Source organism: Pleuronectes platessa, chromosome 4, assembly GCF_947347685.1.
Source record: "Pleuronectes platessa chromosome 4, fPlePla1.1, whole genome shotgun sequence".
NCBI classification, from domain to species: domain Eukaryota; kingdom Metazoa; phylum Chordata; class Actinopteri; order Pleuronectiformes; family Pleuronectidae; genus Pleuronectes; species Pleuronectes platessa.
In genome coordinates this window covers 7159381-7183354 of record NC_070629.1, presented here as the reverse complement: position 1 = coordinate 7183354, position 23974 = coordinate 7159381, and the positions used below count along the sequence as shown (strand labels likewise).

The 23974-nt window shown below is 42.9% G+C and overlaps 1 protein-coding gene across 1 annotated transcript; it reads left to right on the top strand.

Annotated features, from left to right (window-relative positions):
• Positions 1–1157: 1157 nt before the first annotated feature.
• Positions 1158–23740, top strand: bicdl1 (BICD family like cargo adaptor 1). Its single transcript, XM_053420585.1, has 11 exons — positions 1158–1547; positions 2781–2996; positions 11997–12113; positions 12531–12542; positions 13663–13809; positions 13989–14168; positions 14639–14857; positions 15593–15736; positions 16352–16482; positions 17430–17550; positions 19837–23740. Exons 1-11 carry the CDS (start codon positions 1158–1160, stop codon positions 20002–20004), a joined length of 1845 nt encoding a protein of 614 aa, XP_053276560.1. The 3' UTR covers positions 20005–23740.
• The last annotated feature ends 234 nt before the right edge of the window (positions 23741–23974 follow it).

The following is a 23974-nucleotide window of genomic DNA, read 5'->3' as shown; positions in this document are numbered from 1 at the left end:
GAGAATGCTGGGACACCTATTATAATTCTGTTTGTTATTCTTATTTCTATCATTTGCATTATTATTACTATACTATAACAGGCTTGTTATGTGTGTGTGTGTGTGTGTGTGTGTGTGTGTGTGTATGTGTGTGTGTGTGTGTGTGTGTGTGTGTGTGTGTGTGTGTGTGTGTGTGTGTGTTAACATAAGGTAAAACAAAAAGTGAATATTCTCAAAAAGTGTGTTTAATATTTTAAATGATAATCTCCCTACTCTGCTGGCTCTCCCTCAGACGAAGGTTTGAAAACATGGCGATAACTGCGCTGTCACGGAAGCTACACTAATTTATGGGACATATGGAAACTGATTTGTCAGTTGAAATGTGAGTTACACTCGAGTCAAATAAAAAGGAATATCTGTCATGTTTTGGCAACTTTATAATACCAGTAAGCTACTAGTTTTCCTAATAGGTTATTATTTAATATCAATAACATCCATCATTGTATTTTAGTGTTTACCCTGCTTATTGGTGATTGTAAATTCGTCACAGGTCCATCATGGATCCCAATGGCTGCTGCCATCGTGTTCTTATTACATATCTTCACGTGCTCACTATGGAGGGTTTCTCACATGTGTGAGGAGCACCAAAATATGGCGCTATGGTTTTCAGCCAATGGGCGCGCGGTTTGTAACAGGTTGCAGTTTGCGTCACTACCGTGGCGGGAACGCGCACTCAAAAAGGGAAAGAGGTTGAGAAGCATCGGGACCGCGCTCATCTGTTTGACTGGCAAAAGCCTCCGGTGTAAAAGGCCAGTCATCATTATGGGGGAGCCGGGACCCCGAGACGGGGTGGACCCTGACCGACCGACCGCAGCGCGCAGCTCCTCAAGGCGCTTTATACCCGGATAATACCAGCCTGCGTGTCCGATCGTACCCAGACAGTGCGCCGCAGAAGAGGCGGTGATTGCTGGGATTCAAGTCAGAGTCGCGACTGGTGGGTGAACCAGCAGAGAGAGACGTGAGGAAACTGGGAAGAGTAGCTCTGAATTTGGAGGATGATGGATGGATGGTCGATAACGAGCCGGCCCGGTCAGCCCAGCCCAGTCAGAGCAGGGTGGGTTCATCCGGAGTGAAATCCCTCGGCTCTTATCCGTTGGCTTTTCCTCCGCCGGGTGGCGATGTCCGCTTCCTGCCTCGACCTGCAGACGTCTGCCGCGGGTTCAGCACCACTGGAGCTGGACAGCGACTGCATGGAGCCCCGGCCCGGCGCCGCTCAGGATTCCGGCGGCTTCCAGGGTCACCCGCTGCGGCACGCCGGCACCGGAGGCCTCGGTATGGCCTTGGAGGAGGAACTTGCCATGCTCACCGGGGAGCGGGACGACGAGGAGGAGCTGCCGGACCTAGAGATGCCTGTCGTGGGGCACAACGCAGACCTACTGTCGCTCTTCCGCCAGAAGGAGAAAGACTTGGTTTTAGCTGCTAAACTCGGCAAAGCACTGCTGGAGAGAAACCAAGACTTGAGCAAGCAATATGAGAAAATGCACAAAGATCTCAACGAGAAATTAGAGGTAAACTTAAACTGGAAAATATCACTCACTCTAGGTTTAATGCTGCCCTAAGCCTCTTTCTGGTGTGGCCTCAAAATGCCATAATCCGAGAGCCAACTTTGTACCATCGCAATGTAAACAAACTCAACAGGGTCCTAACAAATGCAGAGTGTAGAGCCTCGCATTCAAAGTCATGTAGCATGATTCATCTTTTCCATGGCTGTGTATCATTGTATCTAATGTGCTATAAACTGCAGAATTAGCCCTTTTGAGCCGTGCTAGTCACGCCAGTCTAAAGAAAGAAGTGGACCTCAGTGTTTCTGTATTTTTAGTCTGAGTTATTTCGTACTGTGAAGCTGAGCTGTTGTTTTTAAAATCCTTCACACAAGCCCAACGCATGGCCTGAGACACCACTAAGACTAATCCTGTCCAGGGCCTTCTATGTATCAACTGTACATCTGTTCAGCCCTTTGATCCATATTCATCCTGGTGTTACAGCTCAGAGAAATAAGCTGCTGCTTGTTGTTATTGATGTTGTTACAGTTCCCGGTTCTAATGGCGGTTGATGTTGTTTTGTTGTCTTGTTTTGAACCCCTGTGATCCCTCCTTTTGTTTTGGGCATTCAGCCTTTAGATGAAATAGTGGCCACATAGATGCAAACTGCTTCAGCCCTCGACTTAAACATAATAACAACTCACATCCAAACTGACACCCTCTGGCCGCGCAGTGCATCTGCTCACCGTTCATTGCCATCTAGAGAGTAGAAGCATTGTATTATCTTAACTGTCACTCCAGGAGACAGGGAACACAAGAGATTGGCTCAGTTTAAAAATCCCTAAACTCTATCCCAGATTGCAGATTCAATGTGTGCTTACATTTTATTATCAGAGTTGCAGTTATTGTCACTCTTTTGAACTTTTACATATTTTACTCAAACTAAACTTCAAACTGTCTTCACTGTCAGTATCGTATGTTGTCATGTTAATGATAAATGCGCCTCAGTACATCATCAGCCACCCCAATGGAATCAGGTCTCAAGTTTGAAGTTCTAAAGTTTTTTCCTCTACTGAATTTTTTCCAAAGGTTGAGCACAACTTTCTCTGTCGGTTGAAGCCCCAGTATTTGTCTCTGACTTGGTCTATACCTCAATAATTCCACTTGGTTCTTATATTCTGTGAAATTAAGCCTACACCGTAAATGAAATCTGAGCAAATCACAGTTTTAACCACATCACCCTCATCCTATCACATGCAGCACTTGGAGCAGGAGAAGCACGAGTTACGTCGGCGTCTGGAGAGAAGAGAGGGGGAGTGGGAGGGTCGCGTGGCCGAGCTGGAGACGGACGTCCAGCAGCTGCAGTGCGAGCTAGAGCTCCACCAGGTCCAGCTGAGGGAGGCTGACAGGGACAAGACCAAGGCCATCAGTGAGCTCTCTGAACAGAACCACAGACTGCTGGAGCAACTCAGTAGGGTGAGTAGTGTGTGTGTGTGTGTGTGTGCGCTTCACATTTACTACTTCACAAGGTCTTGGTCTATCTGTGGGGAAATTTAATTAGTTTTGGCTTTGAGTCAGTGTATCACATTGGTTAATGTTGCTTTAAAGATCCCTGCACCCCACCATGGGACATTTCTCAGGCAAATGCCAGCGTGTCTTTATGTGTGTGTGTGTGTGTGTGTGTGTCTGTGTGTGTGTGTGTGTGTGTCTGTGTGTGTGTGTGTGTGTGTGGCCTGGCCTGGGGCCACTCTGTCCAGTTCACGTCTGCATGGCTGACATTATAGAAGGTGCTCAGCCAACTGAAGGTTCATCAAGATTCATCGTCCCCCCCAGGGCAGACGGGTCCTCTACCTTTATTCAGCCCGTCTTTCTCTCTTTCTGACTTCACCTGAATTATGCTAACTCATCAATTTAAAAGCATAGCTTCCAGGGTCTTACGTTGAATAATTTAGAATGATTGGACTGCATACTTATGCAATAGCACTAGGCACATTGACAGGTGATTTGATTGCAGGGTAAAAAAGGTGTGATAGGAGATTGAGATAGGAGAGAGATCATTGATCGATTGACAGATATCTGATATCTAAGATACATACAGATACACACTGTACATACAGCAGTGCTCAGGGTTGGCACGACAACTTGAAGCTGTATTTTCTCTGACGTGATGTACTGAAGCTATGCTCTTTCCCACTTGATATACTGGACACACACATAAGAATGAACTGAGATTGGCAGTAGAAGCAGATTGATGGAGCTGAGAGTGCTATAGCGTTTGTTGCTACTCCTGATTCACTCCTTGCTGAGGAGCTCAAACACGTCAATCAGCTCAATCTACACCGAAACAAGGACCACTTATCGATCGATCAAATTTTCTTTGTATTGCCCATAATTACAAATCACAATTTGTCTCATAGGGCTGAACAAGGTGCAACATCCAGTGAGGGATCCTTCCCAGGATGAACAGAAATGCAATAAATGTCACAATGTCCCATCAACAAAAAAACAATATTTACAACATTGATGAGAAAAGATTGTGTCTAACATTAATTGAGAGTTGAGTCAGTGTTTAAAGTATTTGTACAAACAAAAATGTCTGACAGAGAAGAAGGGAGTAGCATGATTGTAAGAGGTATTGATAGACGTATTGCCAGTAATGGTAGTTTATGCAAGTAGGAATATTGTATATCTAAGAAATGTAGTTGTAATTATAATCCACCATCAGCTGCCTCCAAGATCCAAAATCCACAATGTGACTGCATCAGCAATCCTGGATTTGAAAAAAATAATCCATACTTAATGTCATTACTAACTAATTTCTTGACATTCAGAATGGATAGAGTTTACATTACACTGTTTTTGTTTATTTGGACACGCTCTGTATCCTGATCGTGGCTTCATTACCAATCAAGTCTTGTCAACACAGAACTGAAAAATAATCACATTTCCCCAAATTCTGTCTCGTGCCTGACAACTGTTATGTCACACGGTTGAGCAGGATGGCGTCATGCTACCCAGCCTGTCAGAGGGATATACAGCCTAAACTCCTTTAAGACCATTATACAGCATCAGCTCAGGGGCTGTAAACAGAGGCCTGACAGTGTTGTTAGCTGCTATAGGCTGGCAGTGGGTAACAAAACTACATGTCACGATGCCCAGAGCTGTATAGACAAAGGCTGACAAGCCTGTGCAGGTGATTTGATAACCCCCTCTCATTACGGCTGTCCATGGCAACGCTCACATGCGCACGTGAGTGTTGTTTCTCCCGGGAGAAGCTGTGATCTGCTGCTGGGCACATGCTGCTCAGGGAGGAGAAGGCTCTGTGTGGTGCTGTGTGGTTCACTGCTGTGAGGAGCAGTTCTCCTCGTTGTCTTTCGATCAGATTAAAGCAGCCTCCTGCTCGCTCCTGCTCCAACACCATCATCACATTGCAATCAGGAATTTGTGCTGGTCAAGTCAGTTGACATGGAATAAAGCAGAGAGCAGACACTTAGCACAATTAAAGTGCATTTATTTTAATTGAATCCTGGGTGTGGGAGCGATACAGACATTTCCCTGAAAGTGGTCTGTTCTGTGCTTTTGGGCGCAGAGAATATCTGGTGGTCTTTGTGACTCAGTGAAATTCACGAGACCTAATTGACTCCATCGATCCAGATCTTATGATTCAGTGCGTTGGGCTCTCTCTCTCTCTCTCTCTCTCTCTCTCTCTCTCTCTCTCTTATATCCCCTTTTCTCTATGTCTAAATTGCTTTCTCATTGCTGTATCTCTCTCTCTAGGCTCTTGATGGGTGGTGACTGAGTAATGTTGAACATTTACAGCTCAGAGTGAAAAGTGAGAATGTGAAACGGAGGAAACAATGTGTGCACTATTTATTTCTGCCTAATTTCGGCGTTATGGTTAGCTCTAGTTGGAACTGTCCTGTTAAAACTATGGAATAGCACATGTTCCTCTGTCATCACATGATTATGAGCTTCTTAGTGCAGTCCCATGTCATTCCTTCTGAAAATCACATGTCACAGAGTGGTGACTGAACAATAGACACATCTGTTGAGGACCAGGCTCCAAACTGGCAGCTTAAGCACATCCACTGCCTCTAGGTTAACAATAACACACAAAAAGACTTATTAGCCAATAAATAATAAAAACCCATTTTAAGTTTAAAATTATTTAAAACATTTCCCCATTATTTGTTTGTCCTTTAAGACGAAGAAATAAAGTAGTTTCTTAATTTATTTCTCAGTTGGCATTTATTTGTATCAGTTAATTACCAATCTCTATATAATCACATAGATTAACTGAAAAGTTTTGTATGTATTAATTTTGGATTTAGTAATTTGATATGTTCTCCAAGTACCAGCTTTTCTCAGGGTGATGTCTAAAGCAAACCGTATAAGCGTAGATATATAGAAATGCGGAAATTAAGACAAGATTATTACTAATTTACTCCTCTGTTTCTAGTTAACATATTTATTAACTGATGAGCTTTTTGTATATTCATTTTAGATTTATTAAATGTATTTGTTACTCAAAATAGCCACTTTTCAGAGGATAATTTCTAAAGCAAACCTTTAAGCCAGAAATGAGATTCAGAAAAACAGCCTGTGACCCTCCTAATTTATTAACAGAACCTTCTATTGGCTGCAGTGGGACGACCTTGACAAGGCAGGGCACGCCATAGGAAGTGATGTAAGTCATGGGCTAAAATGCAGCACTGAGGGGATTAGGCTATAATCCGTGCTAATAGCCTTGCCATATGCATTCAGCCCCGGACCAAAACAACTCCAGTGCATACTTTACTTAATTAATAACAGCAGGTAACTTAGATATTTGGGTAAAGAGGATCTAAGAAATGTAATCTTCAGCTATTGAATCTTTCCCTCAGCAGACATGTACACCTCCTGTGGTTATTCCTCTGAGGAGGGTGTGTGTGTGTGTGTGTGTGTGTGTGTGTACACTGGTCATCAAACTACATATGATATTCAGGTTCCATTGATACTGAAGATGACCGTCGGAGGTGTGTGCTGTGTGTATGGATCTACAGTGTGAGAACAGCCAGTCTCCTCTGGTCTAATCTGGTCAGAGTCTAGCAGCAGGAAAAGGACCTTTCTCTAATTACATCACCACACATGGTCACAGAGGGCTGAAGATGCACTAACTCAGTGTGTCTGAGTTAGTGCATCCATGCTTTATGGTCATGGTCTATTCTACCTCTCTCAACCTCCACGTGATTCAAATGTGACAGCAGCCTCAAGGGACTCATCCAAGTGGTTCAATTCAAGAAATCAATAACATTTTATTTGTGTAACCCACATGCACAAATCACAATTTGCCTCCTAGCCCTTAACAGGGTGCGCCATCCTCTGCCCATAAACCTCGACTTTATTCAAGGCTTTAGAGGAGCAATAATTTGTTGTTGACGTGTCATTACCAATAATATACCAAACAAGGTGTATTGTGAATATCTTTGAGTGACAAAAGTAGAAATGTGGCTTCCTAGTGAACATGAGTATCTGCACAGCTATCATCCCCTGCCTCCCATCAGCCCCAGGTAGCGGCTGCTGTCAGGATCAGCTCCCGGGACAGGTGCGCATTGTCGCTCGCAGGATTGATTATGCAACCGCTTGACAGCAGGGTTGCCCATCCTCCGTAGGTCTAGACAAGGCAGCGCTCTGTGGAAGCGACAAAAGGAAAATACCAGAAGCATCGTGATTACACGTCGCAGCTCGGCCAATCCCACTTCTCCCTGGTTGCTATGACAACCCGAGTGACTTGCAAATCGGAACTGCCACGTGTTGTTACCATGGGAATGTGCTGTACAGGGGATCCCAATAGTTTGATGTCAGGTTGCGCCACCAAAGACCCATAAAGCCCATTTCAGTCATATCTGATGGATCATGTTCACAGCCACAGGTTGTTACTGAGTCAACAGGAGGGAAAGTCTACTTTTCAAGTCTCGGCTCTCCTCTTATTCCTCCTGTAAAGTGAATGTATTTACTCAGGTGATTGTCAGAGAAGAGAGGGTGTAAAGGAAAGCGTCTCTGCTGAGGTCGTGCTGATAATGCTTGATCTGGGATATCTGAGGAATTTACATCCAGATTAACTGACTGCAAATCAGGCAGTCTGCGGTCAACTCTTTTTTTTATAGGATCTCAGTCTGTCAGCTTGTTGGGCCAGTGGGTCACATGTCATGTGAGCGCTGTGAACTGTCTGAGCCGCACAGGCCTCCACTGACTGTACATCTGTTTAACAGAAGCAGAATTGTGCAGCTGTCACATAGAAACCCACATCTGGACACTGAAGCCTAACACCCACTGACTCATACATGAGCTCACAGTAATACAACAAGGTGATTTAAGCCTGAGACAAACTAGAGCTAAAAATGATTCTTAAAATGTGTTGAATACTTTTTTATTGAAGGTGGGGGTAGAAACAGCACGTGGAGGTGGTAGCACAAAACAACATAAAGAAGTTGTCATAGGGCACTCAGGCATATTTTATATTTAAAAATCCATCCATTCACTTATCCTTTGAGGGATCACAGAACACTGCTGCTGTGTTTAAACAATTAAATCAAATGTGCAACATCTTGAGTCATTTAAATGATGAATCTTTGACAAAATATTTCAACTCTCAAACGACATGATCAACTTTTTAATCAAACAGTTCCTGGAAGATCAGCTTGTTTCTGTTTCTCCCTTATCTCCGGTATATCGCAGCTCAGTTGTTTGAAATATCCCTTTAATGCATTTTATGGTTACATTGTGTGACACACATTTTTTTTTACCATACTAAAATGTCAACGTTTTAACTCAGATTCTCCTTCATGTATAACATGGGGCTTCCATTGTGTTTAAATAAGGCTTGGGTATAAGGCTGAGGTGACCTTACGCTTATATGCATCTATTTACGTTCACTGATTATTACGATTTCACTAGATGCTGCATCAAAGTGCTACAAACCGAACACAGGAGCAGGTTTTAAGGGTTTAGTTGTCCTGAAAAAGGCAGTTAGGTAAAGTTGGGAGGGAGGTGGCCGGTCCAGTGAAGCTGGTGTATATTAAGTTGGTAGTGGCTGTGGCAGGGGTCAGGCTGGTTGGTTTGGCCATCCTGTCACTAGGCTAAAAAAGGTCAGAGTATTAGGATGACAAAAAAAACCTCACTGAAAACATGACTTTACAATTCAATTGGCAGACTTTAATTACAGCTGTTGGGGAGCAGAGGATTCACAATTTGGCAGTTTGAACAGTGGATGAAAGGCACGGGTTCATATTCACTGCAGGGTGGATTGGAGATGGGAACTAGGTGTGCAGCAAGGATGAGGAGGGGGAGATCGCTCGATCAGCTAACGTGGCAGCAAGCCTGGAGAATGATGAGCCACGTCTGGCACACATACACAACACAGGGAGACACACAAGGAGGAACACACAGACACAAGGGGAATCACAGGAAACACAGGGAAGCTGAGGCTGAGGCCATGACTGTCACTCTGACTCAACACTTCTACTCAGAGTTTTGTTTAACTCAGTGATTGTTTAACCTGTTTTGAGTGTCAGATGTATACATAGATTTGCCAACTGATAATGAAAACCCACAAAACCCAATCAGCAGGCTATGTCAGGCTCATTGATTAGTAATCCATCCATGAAACCATGCCAGTAAACCATATACTCATTATGTTTGACACTTATCTTACACTTGTTCTGATTTTGTAAACTCCATCTTTGTGTTGTTGAAAACATAATAATTAGTACAAATTATTTGCAGTCAGGTTTAATGGGTAATAATTTTGCAGTAAGGTGGAAAAAAATTAACCATCATTGAGTTTACTTTTTTTTTTTTTATATGTAACCTCTTTACCTTCCTCTGCCAGATGATCTGAGCACAGCCAGCAGTGTTGAAATCTTTCAAATGTAACTTCAAACCTTCCTTTTCAGTGCCGCTTTGGACTCAGAATCATATTTCAGACCTTCTTTGTTCTATGTATTTATTTTTCAAATAGATTACTCTCATTTATCCTTAGTGACAACTTTGACTTATTCTTATTATATGTCAGTCTTTTCTGGAATAGCATTGAACTGGCAGAGAGATGATGAATGGGTTCAAGGTGGCTGAGGCTCAGGAAATAGAGCAGGTTGTCCACTAACCAGAAGGTTGGTGGTTCTATACCCAGCTCCTTCAGCTCACATACCAACGTGTATTTGGGCAACAAACTGAGCCCTAAATTACTCAAATGTTCTCCAATGTTTGAATGGTGTGCATATGAGGAGGACCACTGGCCTTTTACCTTTCCTTACAGGTAGTCACCTGGTTACAACCCCTCAGGGTCACAGCAGAGTCACTGCTTCCACCCGTTAAGTTATTGTTCAGAGCAGAGCTGAGTCTGAGGCAGATTCGTCCTGGCCGCTTGTCCTCCCAGCAGAGCACTGACACAGACTCACACCAGAGTTACCTGAGGACTGGAGTGAACTGAAGTAAACTCATGGACATGACCAGCTGTTGAGCCTCTACAAATCTCTGTGAGCCTGTGGGAAGGCTGCTGCAGTGTGTAGTGCCACCTAGAGGCTGCAATTCATATTGATGCACACTAGTGTTAAGAAGACATAATTGAAAAATGGAAAACGATTTCAAAATGCACAGCTCCTTGCTTTAAGTTTTGTTTTTGGCTCTATATAAGCCATGTTTAGTCTCCTCAGTGAGCTGTAAGAAGAGAGTCGTTTTTAGGATTTTGCTGTTGCCATGGCAGTGATGATGATGCGAGCAGGAGCTTCTTGAGTGCAGCTCTATGCTAATGAAGCCCAGCCTGGCACTGAATAGTCTGTTCCCACCTGGCCGATATAAGCTCATCTCTGAGTGTGCTGCAGAGAGCACCAACACTGAGCTGTGGACTATTGAAGGCTTCTGAAAAGAGCCGTGACATTTGCGGGAAATGCACCCTCAGAGGAACAGTTATCAAATGTGTCATATAAGAGTGTGGGGAAGGATGATTCAAAACAAAGCTACGTCAGTAATACATGTCCTGAATACCATCGTGTTAATGCATCTATGTGCGTGTGTGTGTGTGTGTGTGTCTGTGTGTGTGCGTGTCTCAAGCTCAAATTAGTCCCTTTCTAAGTCTAAGTAAAGACAAATTAAAGATTGCTGTGTAGTCTTTCTGATTGAACTGAGCAGTTAATGTAACTTTAACAACATGTTGTTGTTGCCAAGAACAGCAATCATACTTTAACACAATAGAGCTGAGAGGTTCTGCTGCATCATATTCTAGGTGAAGTAGGTGGTGAAAAAAGTCTGAAGTAATGTGTTGTTAATCACATTCTAATAAAGTCTTATAAGGACGTAACAGTGGGATATAATGCAGTGTCCTGGCTAAGGTGGCTACTAGGTTTGAATAGTGACACAGCATTAAATGGTCTGATGGCAGTCCTTACAAGGGACAACCTTGTGTGTTTAATATATAGCGAAGAACACATTATTTCTTGTAAAGTCTAATTGGATATATAGTACTTCTTTTTACGTCTTATTAGGATACAACTGTGTATATTCACTGTCTAATGAAGAACTTATAGTTTTGTGTAATTTCTTATAGAGTTTGGCTTGTTACATCTGTGATGGGACATTTTGTATTTAGATAAGTTTGATGAAAGATTGACAAGTGTATATATATATATATCCTAAGATGTTTTCTGCAGTTAGACTGGTGAAATCCTCTGTGCTGATGTGTATTGGCTGGAGACTCCTGAGCCTGCTGCTGAAAGAAAAGGGTTTTCACAGCAGGGGTTATCTTACTGTCTGCAACAGGGTGACCATAGGTGTTTAAACGGCGCAGACGAGGGGGTCTGAGAGAACGGGGGTTTCACTGAGAGAAACAGGTTTGAGTCTCAGCAGAGGCCTCATCTAAATGTGTAGTGAGACTTCGAAGGGGTCCTCATTCAGATTGAAGGTGACCAAATCTAAGCCTGAAGACAACACGCAGAGAGCTGATTGGATAAACATTCTACCTCTGTGAAAGGAGGGGCTTATTTAGTATAAATCAAATGTGATTCCATTGTTCTGTGCCATTGACCCAAGTCTGACTAAATGAAGAGGGTGCTCTGGTCCCTAGCCGCAGCTAGGTTGAATTGTATGAACCAGAAGATAATTGTTTGTCGTGTTATGTATTAAAAATCCCAATACACATCTTAGGAGTGTTTTGCCTGCTTCTCTTTGCATTGTGGGTAATGTAGGCAACAGGCTTTGTGAAATGATAATGACGTGAGAGTGTGAAGAATAAAAAAAAGATGTTTGTCTCTGCTGCAGCGATTGTGATCCTTATTGAAACTTTCCTCTGAGTCTGACAGTGTTATAGGAGTGGACAGTAAATCAGTGGAGGCAAGTGAAAGCAGACTGATCAAAGGTAAATGTTCTGTGTTCTGTGTGTGTGTGTGTGTGTGTGTGTGTGTGTGTGTGTGTGTGTGTGTGTGTGTGTGTGTGTGTGTCCAGGCTGCAGAGGTGGAGAAGCAGCTGTCCACTCAGGTCCATTCATTACGTGGCGACTTCAGGGAGAAGAGCATGTCTACGAGACAACACATGACAGGACTGGAGACTCTACAGGCTGAGGTGAGCCACCATCTGGAGCATCTTGCAATTATACATTTCAGAGTGCACATCATCCAAGGGCTAAACAGAACAGAATAGTACAGCTATAAAATGATCAAAAAGGGAGTTACTGGCTCTCAGCAAGAAGCCTGGGTGTTTAATTTGACAGCAGATCACTGGGGATTTATCTTCTGTATCATTAGTTCTGCGTCCAAAGTGACATAGTTTAAAGTTGCAGTTTTTTTATATCCAAAAAAGAAGAAATCCAGTAAACCCTGTCAGGAAAGAGGGCTAGTGTACAACTTTCTCCCGTCATGCTACTGGAATTGTTTCTGGGCACTTTCTCTTAAACTTGTTGTTTTCCTCTCTCTGTAATCTTTATCTCTCTCCTCACTCGTTCCTCCTTAACTCACTCTCCTTCCCACTTGGTCGGAGCAGCAAGGGCTAGAAGTGAGTGGATACCGAGCGCTGTCTGTCGGCCCGACTGCATGCTGCATGCAGCGTCTTGTGAAATAACACAAACATGACTTGCACCATTTTCATTTCCCGTTCAGAAATTACAATTGCTTTTAATCTCTTATTAGATAAGTTGATTAATTTGATCAATTAGGATCTTATGTTGTCACAGATATTTTATGTATAGATGGAAAACCTTAAATGGCATTTCCACATCCTTACAGCAATCCCTGTTTCCATGAAAAACTGTTTAAGCATGAAAAACTGATGCTAATCAGAGCATGAGATGTGTTGTGATATCAGCCATGATCATGTATCAGCCGCTTGTGTTACAAACATTGATACTGTTAGAGAATAAAAACATTGGAGAGTTCCTCCACAGCATCGCTTCAAAGACAGGCAGAAAACACCCAGACTGCAGAGCCTGTGCTATAATTGGAAGGAGAGGCTCTGCTCTATATTTGGCTGAGATACTGCAATGTCTGGGTGCTCCCACATCACCATCGCTTTGCCTTTATACCACATATGCTGATGACTAATGGCTTTTCCCCCCACATTTCTGAAAAGACGGAGACTATAGCAGCCTAAAAATATCCAGAAGTTGGAAAACGTGGGCACTCATATGGTGGTGAAAAAAACAACTGATCCGTGAAGTAGGTTACCAGATGTAGGTCAAAAGCAGGAGGGATAGAATAGAGCAAGAACTGATGTTTGTGTAATGGGGAAAGCTGCTCGGGCTGCTAAAGAGAGAAACAATTCATGTGGAAGTAGTTGTGCTGTTGCGAGGTTAGCCTAGAAGGCTGTTATATTATATAGCCATGGTGAATAGTAAGCTGATATATCACCAAAACATTCCTGAAGATGAGGGTGGTAACTAGCACCTACGCCCATGCTAGGCAACACACATTCTTTGGACCAGTGGGAGTACTTTTTAATCTTGTGTAAGAGCCCTGCTTCCCTCAGAGTCAGAACAACAACAAAATGCAGATTTCAATCAGGCCGGCAGCTGCCCAACTGCCGCTATCGACCAGGAAATCGGAACAACCCTCCATTTCACCAGTTAAAACCTTTTACCTGGGGCGTAGTAACTGAGCGGTGCTGTCTGACATGTTAGATTAAGATGCTGTCCGAGAGGAAGATGGAGCTGGAGCGCAGGGTGCACATCATGCTGGAGGAGAACGAGCTGCTGCAGAGCACAGTGGACGACTTCAGAGAGAGGACGCTGGTGTTGGAGAAGCAGTGTCAGGAGAAGGACCTACAGGTATGGAGACACGAAGGACTGTTCGATCTTTGACAGCAGCTGATAAAATGCACTTGGACGAAGCAATATTTGTGTTCAACCAGAGTTCGTCCTCAAGATTAGTCAGCTCTGCTGTCAGACCTCTGCAGATATCTACACACTTCGTTCTGTTAAACGTTTGCTGTCTTGGTTGTGTCAAGTTGCGGCAGAGCCAGCTGGAGCTCCAGGAGGTTCAGGTGTCCCACAGGCAGCTGACCTCTCGGCTGGAGGAGCTGTCAGAGGAGCACAGCCTCCACGGCCTCACCCCACACCCATCCAGTCTGCTGTGTGAGATAGAACAGAGCATGGAGCAGGAGGAGCAGGAGCAGGAGAGGGAGCAGGTAATTACCACCATGACTCTTGGGTGATGTTTTGTTGAGTCCACTCTTTATTTGTTGCTTGAAATCTCTGCGTATTGTTCGACTGTAACCTATCCTTTGAGCCCCATATCTCAATCTCAGAGATATTGCCAAAATCATCAGGGCTCCAAGGTTCTGGATAAGGCTGAAATAAGGCTGTCTGAGACGATGTCTTTTAGATCTCGGCTAAAATCCATACTTTTTCAGATGGAATATTTCAGCATTTACTCAGGCTGCCAGGCTATTAATGTTCATCATTATTATTATTTTTACCGTTACTATTTATTTACTTCCCTCTGTATTTTAACTGTTTATTTTCTTGTTGTGCAGCACTTTGTTCTTTGTGTTGAAAAAAGCTCTGTACAAAGTTATTTTAATTTATTCCATCCTGCTGTCAGCACCAGGCGGTTGGCTAACTAATATCTAAATATCCCCTCCTCCAACTTGTCCAGTTGCGTCTCCAGCTGTGGGAGGCCTACTGCGAGGTCCGCTCACTCTGCTCCCATCTCCGGGGAAACGACATCACCGACTCGGCGCTGTCCACCGATTCTTCCATGGACGATTCCTCGGAGACGTCCTCTGCCAAGGATGTGCCTACTGGCAGCCTCCACACCGGCCTTCTGGAGCTGCGGAGGCTGACACAGAACCTGCTGGATGGCAACGAGTCCACGGTAATGAACACCTCACTGGCAGCTCAGCAGCTCTGGTGAAATGACATCTCACAAAATAAGGGGTTTCCAATTCATTTTGTTGGAAGTACTATGTGTTTTGGTATCACTATTGCAAACAGAGTCAATGGGACAAGACAGTGTAGTAACAACACACTCATGTTATTTAGCGTTTGAGAAAATGATATAGAAGTTATTAGTACGATCATTTCGTAAATGAAATGAAGCAGGTTTTGTTATGGTTGTATCTGTTTGCCTTCTTGTTTAACTAAATTAAAGTCTGTCAATACCTTACACACTTTTATTTTTCACTGACCTGAGATCTTTTGGCTTCACCTGCCCTTCCTGCTGGTTCTTTTTTGGTGTTCACCCGTTTGTCTCTGGATACATTTATGTTCATGTTTACACCACGACATATAGCCACTGTTAACTTTAATTTGGACTTTTAATATATATAAGTAGAAGATGTCAGGTATAATGAGTCTTTTTAGACTAGACAGTCTAGTGTTGGTGACTACTTAAAGCACTTTACAGTACTCACACATTCATACAGTGCATCTATGTGCAGCACTTTCTCTGTCATATATCTCTTCCTTCAGGGGCCACTCTGGGTTGAGTATCTGCTAATAATGGACTAATAATGCTTTAACAGGATACTGCCTCTTTTAGAGACAGAATAATGAACCACAGAATTGCCAGTAGCAGTACATTGACAGTGAATGTGTGTCGGGTTGAAAGGGCTCGCGGCGCAGCGATGAGGAGGCTCTGGAGGAGCAGGTGAGGAAGATGGGAGAAGAGCTAAGGGAGGTCAGAGAGCTGCATGAGGCGGAGCAGGACAAAACACGCAGCGGCCAAGGGGAGCTGCTGCAGCTACACAATCAGGTACGAGTGTCTATAACATCTGTACACATGTGTACAATCATATACATCATATACTGTACATGGACATGTTGATATACATGTTCAGCTTTCGCTTTTATAAGGGACACACCAAGGCTCTGCTTCTCATCCTGTGGAAGAGTCAGACAGGCCTCTTTAATTCTAAATCACATCCGATCTTTCTTTGTGGAATAACAATGAATTAACAAATACTCATGTCTAAAAATAACATGACCCAGTGGTGCAGATGTGGTTCTCACCGGCTCCTTAGCTGATGTGAATTTGATGCATTTTGTTTGTAATGTAGGACATCGTTTCAACCTCGTCTCCTTTCTGCAAGGAGAGCTCACTCACAATGGGTTGCAATGGGTTTGAAATACCATCTTACACACACACACACACACACACACATACACACACACACACACACACACGCGCGCGCACACACACGCACGCACGCACGCACGCACACACACACAGTTCACTTATCCTCCCATTGAAGTGGGTCAACTCAACATCTCACACATGAGCAGCCCACTGTATAAATCTGCCATTAAAGCCTGTATCCTGCCTGTGTCTCACAGCTCTGTTTCATGCTCTCTTCCATGTGACCTGCAGATGGCGCTTCTCTCTGTAGAGATGTGCTCTCTCAGGGAGGACAACCAACGGATGAGGGTGATGGCTGAGATACGGGAACCCAGCGAGCAGCTCCAGAGCGCCATCAGAGACCGAGACGACGCCATAGCCAAGTAGGACCACATCACTGATGCAGTAATAATGATGCTTATAATGAATGAATAATATAATAGAAAAGATTTCTATTGTAAATATATACACACTATATACTATAATATAATATATTAAAACTACTTTATAAAACTGTTCAAGAAATCAGTTAAAAAAATGTTTATAGGACAATTGCCATTTATTACATAATCTTTATGCATTTTAGGAAGTCATGACTCTGTATTTACCAAGTGAAGTGCTGATGTCACATCCCTAAAAAATGTACGACAGGAAGGGAAGTCACATGAATGCCCTTATTTGGTATAGAACATATTAACTGAATGACCTCCTGCACTTTAGTTGTGTAGTTTCGTGCACCAAATTTCCAACAAATTTGATCGCTCTGACTTCCTCAAACTGTGTTTCCTGCCCTGTCAGACTTTACTTTTGAAATATCTCTGTGCCCAGGTCACAGCAAGGACTTTTCAAGTATTAGGTTTCCATATCCATATGTAAGGGATACATTTATTAAGACATCAATGTTTCAAAAGCAAATATGAAACCTATTTAAAGACGCTGTGGCTTAGGAGGTAGACTGTGTGATTGATGTTTGATAGATGCAATGTCTGAATGTGTGTGGGTGTAAAGCACTTTGATTTGTCATCAATGTTAGAAAAGCTACTAAATATATACAGAGCTTATTCAAGTTCTTTCTGAGGGGTTTTAGTATTAAGCCAGAGCCATAATAAGTATAATGTTAATCAGTATTATGGGCACTGATAGGTGGATCTCTGGTCTTATATAAAGTTTATATTAACATAAACACATGTAAGTGGATGAATATTGAATAAAAGAGTTAATCCACTATTTATAAGAGTCGTTCTGAATTCATCTCTATGTGAAGGAGTTCCTCACATGCAGCCTTTCATGCTTGTAAGATACCTCTCTGTGTGTGGTGTGTGTCTTGCAGAAAGAAAGCGGTGGAGATGGAGCTGGCCAAATGTAAAATAGACATCATGTCTCTGAATAGCCAACTCCTGGACGCCATCCAGCAGAAGCTCAACCTGTCGCAGCAGCTGGAGGCCTGGCAGGTGGGTCAGAGGTCATGTGCAAGTTTATCAGTAAAAGCCTGTAACAGTGCTGACGTTCTTACGTACAGATATTTAAAGGTAGTGACATAAATAAGCTGCTCTGTATATGTAGTTCCTGGATGGATTATGTTAATATAATTGTAAAAATATAGACTGGAACAGTTTCTCTCCATTTTCCCTTCTCTTCCCTGTCACTTGTGTTTAGTGTCATTGTATTTTAACATAATCTGTGCACATACACTAAACCTCTCAATTAACCTCTGAGTGTTTGTCAGTGGGTTTGCTGTGAGGGTGTGTGTGTGTGTGTGCCCTCCATCCCCCTCCTCGTCCCTAACTGGCAGCTCTTTCCTCTCTCTCTCTCTTCTCCCTGCCCACAGTTTGCCTCCTCAGGGCTCTTTACTGTTTGGCTCTTGTGGTTTCTGATCTAGTGGCCTTTCTCAGCTTCCGTACCACCCTCTCTCCCCTGTGGTACCCCACACCCCCTCCTCCTGCCTTAGAGGTGAGCCCGAGCTGTGCCATCTCGCCGTTTCACCCTCGCCGTGCTGAGCCATTCCATGCCACGGTTACCTGACTCCGACCGGAGCAATGCTCATCCCAGCTTCCCTGTCTCTCTGAAACCATTAACCATCACACAGAGAACCATCCTACCCCACCACCCTCTCTCTCCACCGGCCTGTCTCCACTCACCTGTATCCCACTGTTCACGCTAAGAGTTGTCAACACACACCAAATACGTTCCTGTACCACCAGCAAATGTGAATGTGAAGCATGGATGTATTTGACTAAGATTAGGTAACATCCGAAGACGACTACTGGTTTACTAATAAGATGTATTAACTCATATAGTGAGCACCAAGCAGCTGGTCAGAAACCCCTGGTTGAATTAGCGCTGTCTTTATCCTTTAAGTCAAAGGGTGCAGATCAGTGTTTCTCAGGGATCATCATCGCGACAGGAAAACAGAAAAACACTGATTCATGCAACACTGAATTTACTAATTATTCAGACTCTAATTACTAAACAGTTTCTCCCCCCGGTCCCCTAGAAGCTATTCAGGTGTTTAATTACTCTTTACAACAAAAATAAATATCCCACATATAGTCACAGTTCAGACCTGGTATAAATATCTGAGATCCGATCATTCAACCACATTCCAAGGAGGTCAGGGACCCACGTGGCCTCATCAACCTGAGTCTCTTGACCCTCCAGAGTTTAAATGTATTGTCAGGCTTCTCAGGGGCGATACAGTGATTTGTCTGTGACCATCATCACGATATAAACACTGATCACCACATAAGATACTTTTCTTAATGATCAAATCTTTCTGCATAGCTGAACACATTCATTCATCCTGACTGCTCTCTCTCTCTTTCTCTCTCTCTCTCTCTCTCTCTCTCTCTCTCTCTCTCTCTCTCTCTCTCTCACTCCCTCCCTTCCTCTCTCTATTGCTCGTAACACAAACATTGTCATGGGACACATCTGTGAACCCAGACTGAGTAAAAACAATATAATTGTAACAGAAATGAGGTAGGTAATTATACAGACGTACTTAAAGCTGACCACTTGTGATCGGATCTCTCAGAACTGATGTTAGAACCAGCTCTGAACAGTGCCCTGGATTTGGAAGTGTCACAAGATGAACAATTTGGGAAAGACATTGTCATCTGGGACTTTTTGAGGAGCAAGAAGACATTTCCCTCAAAAGAGATTTGACTGCATCGGCTGCTCTCTCTCTGTATTGAAATCTAATCATTTAAAAATTTGTATAGAGCTGAATGTACTTCTACATTGAACATCACTTGAAATGTGGATTTCTGCAGGACAGCTGTAAAAAAGTGCTAAATCACAGTGTTGATTTCACTGAACCACAAACTGCTCCGGTCACAGCACCTCATATGATACAGTTCACTGCCATCACTGTGTAATTGTGATGACTGGGTGAATGCACTTTACAAATGACCGTGCTGTATGTTTTCTATTTGAATCTATGGTATAATGTGATGGTCAGAATCCTATTTTCACAGTTTTAGCTTTAAGCCTCTTTTGCACATTTCCCTAAATTAAGGTTTTAATTTTTCCCACATAGCAAATCTGAGGCCCAGTAGAATAACATTATTGTCACATATAGTGTAAAACTGAGGCCGGAAGCTGTCTAATGTTTGAGAGATATAGGGACGTAATGATAATTTATCCAGTGTCTTCAACCCTTTCTGTAACTCCACATGTCCTCTCTGTGTGACACTTCTCTGCTGTCTTTCTCTCACTCACATCTCCGTCCTTGTCTCCAGGATGATATGCACAGAGTGATTGACCAGCAGCTGATGGACAAGCACCAGGACGAGTGGCGCTCGGCCCCACCCTCCCTGTCGCGGGCCCACGGCAGCCAGTCCTCCAGGCGAGCTCACCGCATTTCAGACCAGGACAAAAGACTTTTCTCTTTTTTCAAAAAGAACTGAGAACCTGTTGGACTGTCCCTGGGCGCAGCAGAAAGACAGAGAGGGACGGCGGCGAGGGAAGAGGAGGGAGAGACATCATAGAGCAGGGGGAACGACACAGCCAAAGACGGGCCCGTGGCACACGTTGAGGTTTGGGTCATTTTGCACTTTATCTGTCCCATTACTCTTCTCCTGACTGATTAACTGGCGACTGCTGACAGTGAGAGATGGAAATATGAGATCAGGTCTTCCCCAGAGGCTTTGGCTTAAGCCCCTCTTGTAGAAAGAAATCAGTCCCAACAGGACGTGAACAGGGTCACAAAGTTTACCTCTGAAACAGGAAGGTTTCCTTGTAGTGCCTATGACCATCTCTACTAGCCCACTGCCAACTCTGTAGAGAGGGGAACACATGTACCCACTCTCATCGTATGCATCCCAGTAATCAGGCCAAGGTGTCTGGGGGAAGACGGGTGGATTCCTGGGACAGTGTGGGTTTATGGGAAAAGATGGGGACGACGATCAGAGCGCTGAAGCTGCAGCCAATTAACCCAATCGCTCAGGTTTATTCATTTGTCCAGGGGATGTTCAGAACATGAAGCAACAGCTTTACATATCAGGACCATCGCATAGTGTATATTTGATAAAACATAAATTACATTATTTTCCTTAAAGACAGCCATGCACAGAGTTTTACCATGTTTCAATGTCCCAGACCCAAAACTTTAAAGATAAAGAAAGACTTTAAAGGGACACTACAGATATGGACTTCTACAAAGAGATATTGAAACTGCACTAAACAATATTTTTATATCAGCAAGAGAACAAATAGCTATGTATTATGTAAATGTGAAAGGGGCCACCGAATTATTTTTTATCCATACATCATCTTTACCCCTTAAACTTTGTGGGCAGTGGGGAGACTGGAGCCAGTCACTGGTGAACTGGGGCAAGAGGGGGGGTTCATCCTGGAGAGGCCCTCAGTGTAATGCAGAGCTGTTTCAGGGCTATTTATTGAATTTGTTTACAGCCACATGTTTTCACAACTCTCTTTAACCCAGATTTCAGCAGGCAGCTCCAATATGTTCGATTCCCAGCTCTAAACAGAGGTGAGCGACCCGCTGGTGAACAGATGGAGCTCCAAAACTATACTAGAGGGAGAGTTAGTATTGATTTAAAAACTTGTTGGGCGGCTCAGAAACACGACTCCAACTTATTGCTTCTGCCGCCTGCTGAGACGTGTGAACAACTGTTTGTGTAACAACTTTAAAAGCTGAAATTTGACTACGCTGTGTTTACGTCTAGTTCAATTAGACAATAACAAAATCACATCAGCTTTTAAATCAACACCTGAGGCTGAGATATCCTCTATATTAGTCCTCAATATCAGGTTATATGGGAAAGATCAGATCCTACACATCGCATAATGCAGCCAATAATGCACCTCATGTTACGAAAACCCCATTTTGTCATCAAAATCCCATTATCAAGTTTCATGTATAATTCAAGTAAACACAATCTAGTGTGAGCAGGGAAACAGGATCCTTGAACTAAGTGAATGTATGAACCAGCACTTTTATTTGAATCCATCGCACACAAGGCCTTCATGTTCATCTCTGACATCTAAATAAACCTGCGGTGGGGGGGGGGCTCAGCTGGTACGTTCTTCTACAGTTCACATCGAATTGTAATCACATTTAAACATTAATGCTTTTTCAAAGAAAAGTCTGGCATTGTCCTCATGATGTCAATCATCTTCCTAGTTGACCAAATTTTTTAAAATGTTTACACATCAGCTTGAGATGGAGGCAGAACTACAGCTCATGGATTCTCGATCAAGTCGATCGATCGAGCTCAACGACAACCTACAGAACTTCATGTGAGTGAACAGAAACTTCCTCTGCAGTGCTCAATGTCTGAGCTGCGTTGGTTCACCTCAAATAGAGAAGCTCTACCTCCATTCTCATTGCTTCAATACTTCATGAGCACTTTGTTTTCTTAGCTGCCGGGCTTCCGTTTTTACGTGACATATCTGTTCCTCCATTGGTTAAACGTCTATGTTTTGACCTGAGATCTCTATCGAGCGTGAGCGACTCACAGCGTGACACAGTGTCTGTCTGCGTCTGGACTCGTGTCGGACGCAGCTGTGCAAACCTATGCAGATGTCTTCTCTTCATTTCAGCTGGTTGTTGGAAGGATCAACCCAAAGAATGATTTTTTTTATAATAAGTCGAATACGTTTGGATGAAATCGATATATTTATAAAAAAAATGCGTATGTTTTGAATGAAATCCTTTTTTTAGAGAGAAATATACCTGTACATTGTTGTTTGTAAAGGCTCCTTATTCATGTGTGTTCCAACGGTGAGCAGGGGTTCCACTGGTGATCACTCATACATGTGTTTATGTGTGTGCGTGGGTGTGTGTCATGCAACTGAAGTTGTGGGAGATATTCATGAGTCCTACCAAGTTCTGTTATGTGAGAAGACTCATCAGTGTTGTTTATTTTTTTATTCCAACAGAACCCCCAAATCCAGTTGACAGCTCCTGGTGCCACTTTTTGATAAGCCGACTCTATAAACAGTTTTTAAGTCGTAAATAATGGTTTTATTGATAGTTTATATGAAATAATTAATGAATTAATGAAAAAAATCTGATGGATTGGAAAAAAAATTGTTATTCATAAAGTAATGTAACGGAATGTCAGGTTAGGTATTTCAGAAAGTAAACACTTGATGAGTCTTGCTGATGAATTAAAAAGCTAAAAAGTCTAACTGGGTATCCAGAGGAAGTTAAACTAAAACCCTGAAGATATTTCAGAACATAAAAATACACATTTTCTTCATATTATTATCCAACCATCCATCATCTATATAAAATGTATTCTCCTAATAAATAAAGGCTGTGGGGGGAGCACTAAAACTCAATATTCTAAAATACCTAAAAAAAACATCAACTTATTATTGGTTCTAATTACAGAAGGACTAAAGATTAGTGAAGGATGTATTAAACATTAATAAAACCATTTCAAACTCTGTAGGAAGTCTGCCTTATTAGAGCGTTTTTTCACTGCTCCTTTCTGAATGGATGTGATCAGAAATTTTAAAGAAAGATAGAAACATGATTTTTCCCTCATAGGTCGGAACACGTTTCTGAAAAGTCCGAAAATGGGTTGAATAAGAAAGTGTGTGTGTTTGTAGTTTGAGACTTCTGATAGTTCCTCTTCCCCAGAGAAAGAGCCGCCTCTTCCTCCTGCAGGCTGGGATTAAACACCAGCCACTGCTGCCAGCACCACACTGTAATTAGTCTCCTTTCATTCCATGTTTTTTGTTAGAAAAACAACACACTGTAAACATGTTTGTTTTTTGTCCACATTACGTCCTAATTGCTGTTTCTGTTCATTGTTTGTATGAGACTGTTGCTGGGACACTGTAGACTGTACCGACAGCATTTTAAAACGTCTGCTACAACATTGTGATGCTGCCACTGAGGGTGGAGTTTGTGTGTGTGTCGCAGCATTTGACACACACAAAATCAATGACACACACTGAGTGTGTGTATTTTCTGTTGCTTGTCTCCACTCAGTCGGATGTTATTTTGGAATGTCAGTGCTTCGGCTGGGCTCAGTGTGCTGTGTGAGTGCTTTCATTCACCTCTGACTAACGGCACTGTTTCAGTTACAGAATGCTTCAAACTATTCAAAATATTTACCATGCAATTTTCTGAGCATTTTTTTCTACAAATAAACACTTTACAATCTACTTGTCTCCCCTGACTTGGTTTCCTCTATTCTGTTGTCATAGTCGGACTTTGGGGAAATTAGCTGATGATGCTGTTGAACAGCTTCGTCTGCGATGAATAAATTCACATGAAAGATGTTGTGTAAGTACGGTGGCCCGAAGAGCTCAAACACACTCCGGTTTAAGAAAACACTCCAGCAGTAGTAGTAGTCTTAAGGTGTGGTTTTAGTGTGGGAGCTGTTTTCAAACATGTTC

Coding starts and splice junctions, on each gene's coding strand:
- bicdl1 (XM_053420585.1), top strand. CDS start 1,158: ATGTCCGCTTCCTGCCTCGACCTGCAGACGTCTGCCGCGGGTTCAGCA. Junction 15,737..16,351: donor TGCTGCAGCTACACAATCAG/GTACGAGTGTCT, acceptor TGTGACCTGCAG/ATGGCGCTTCTCTCTGTAGA. Junction 16,483..17,429: donor CGAGACGACGCCATAGCCAA/GTAGGACCACAT, acceptor TGTGTCTTGCAG/AAAGAAAGCGGTGGAGATGG.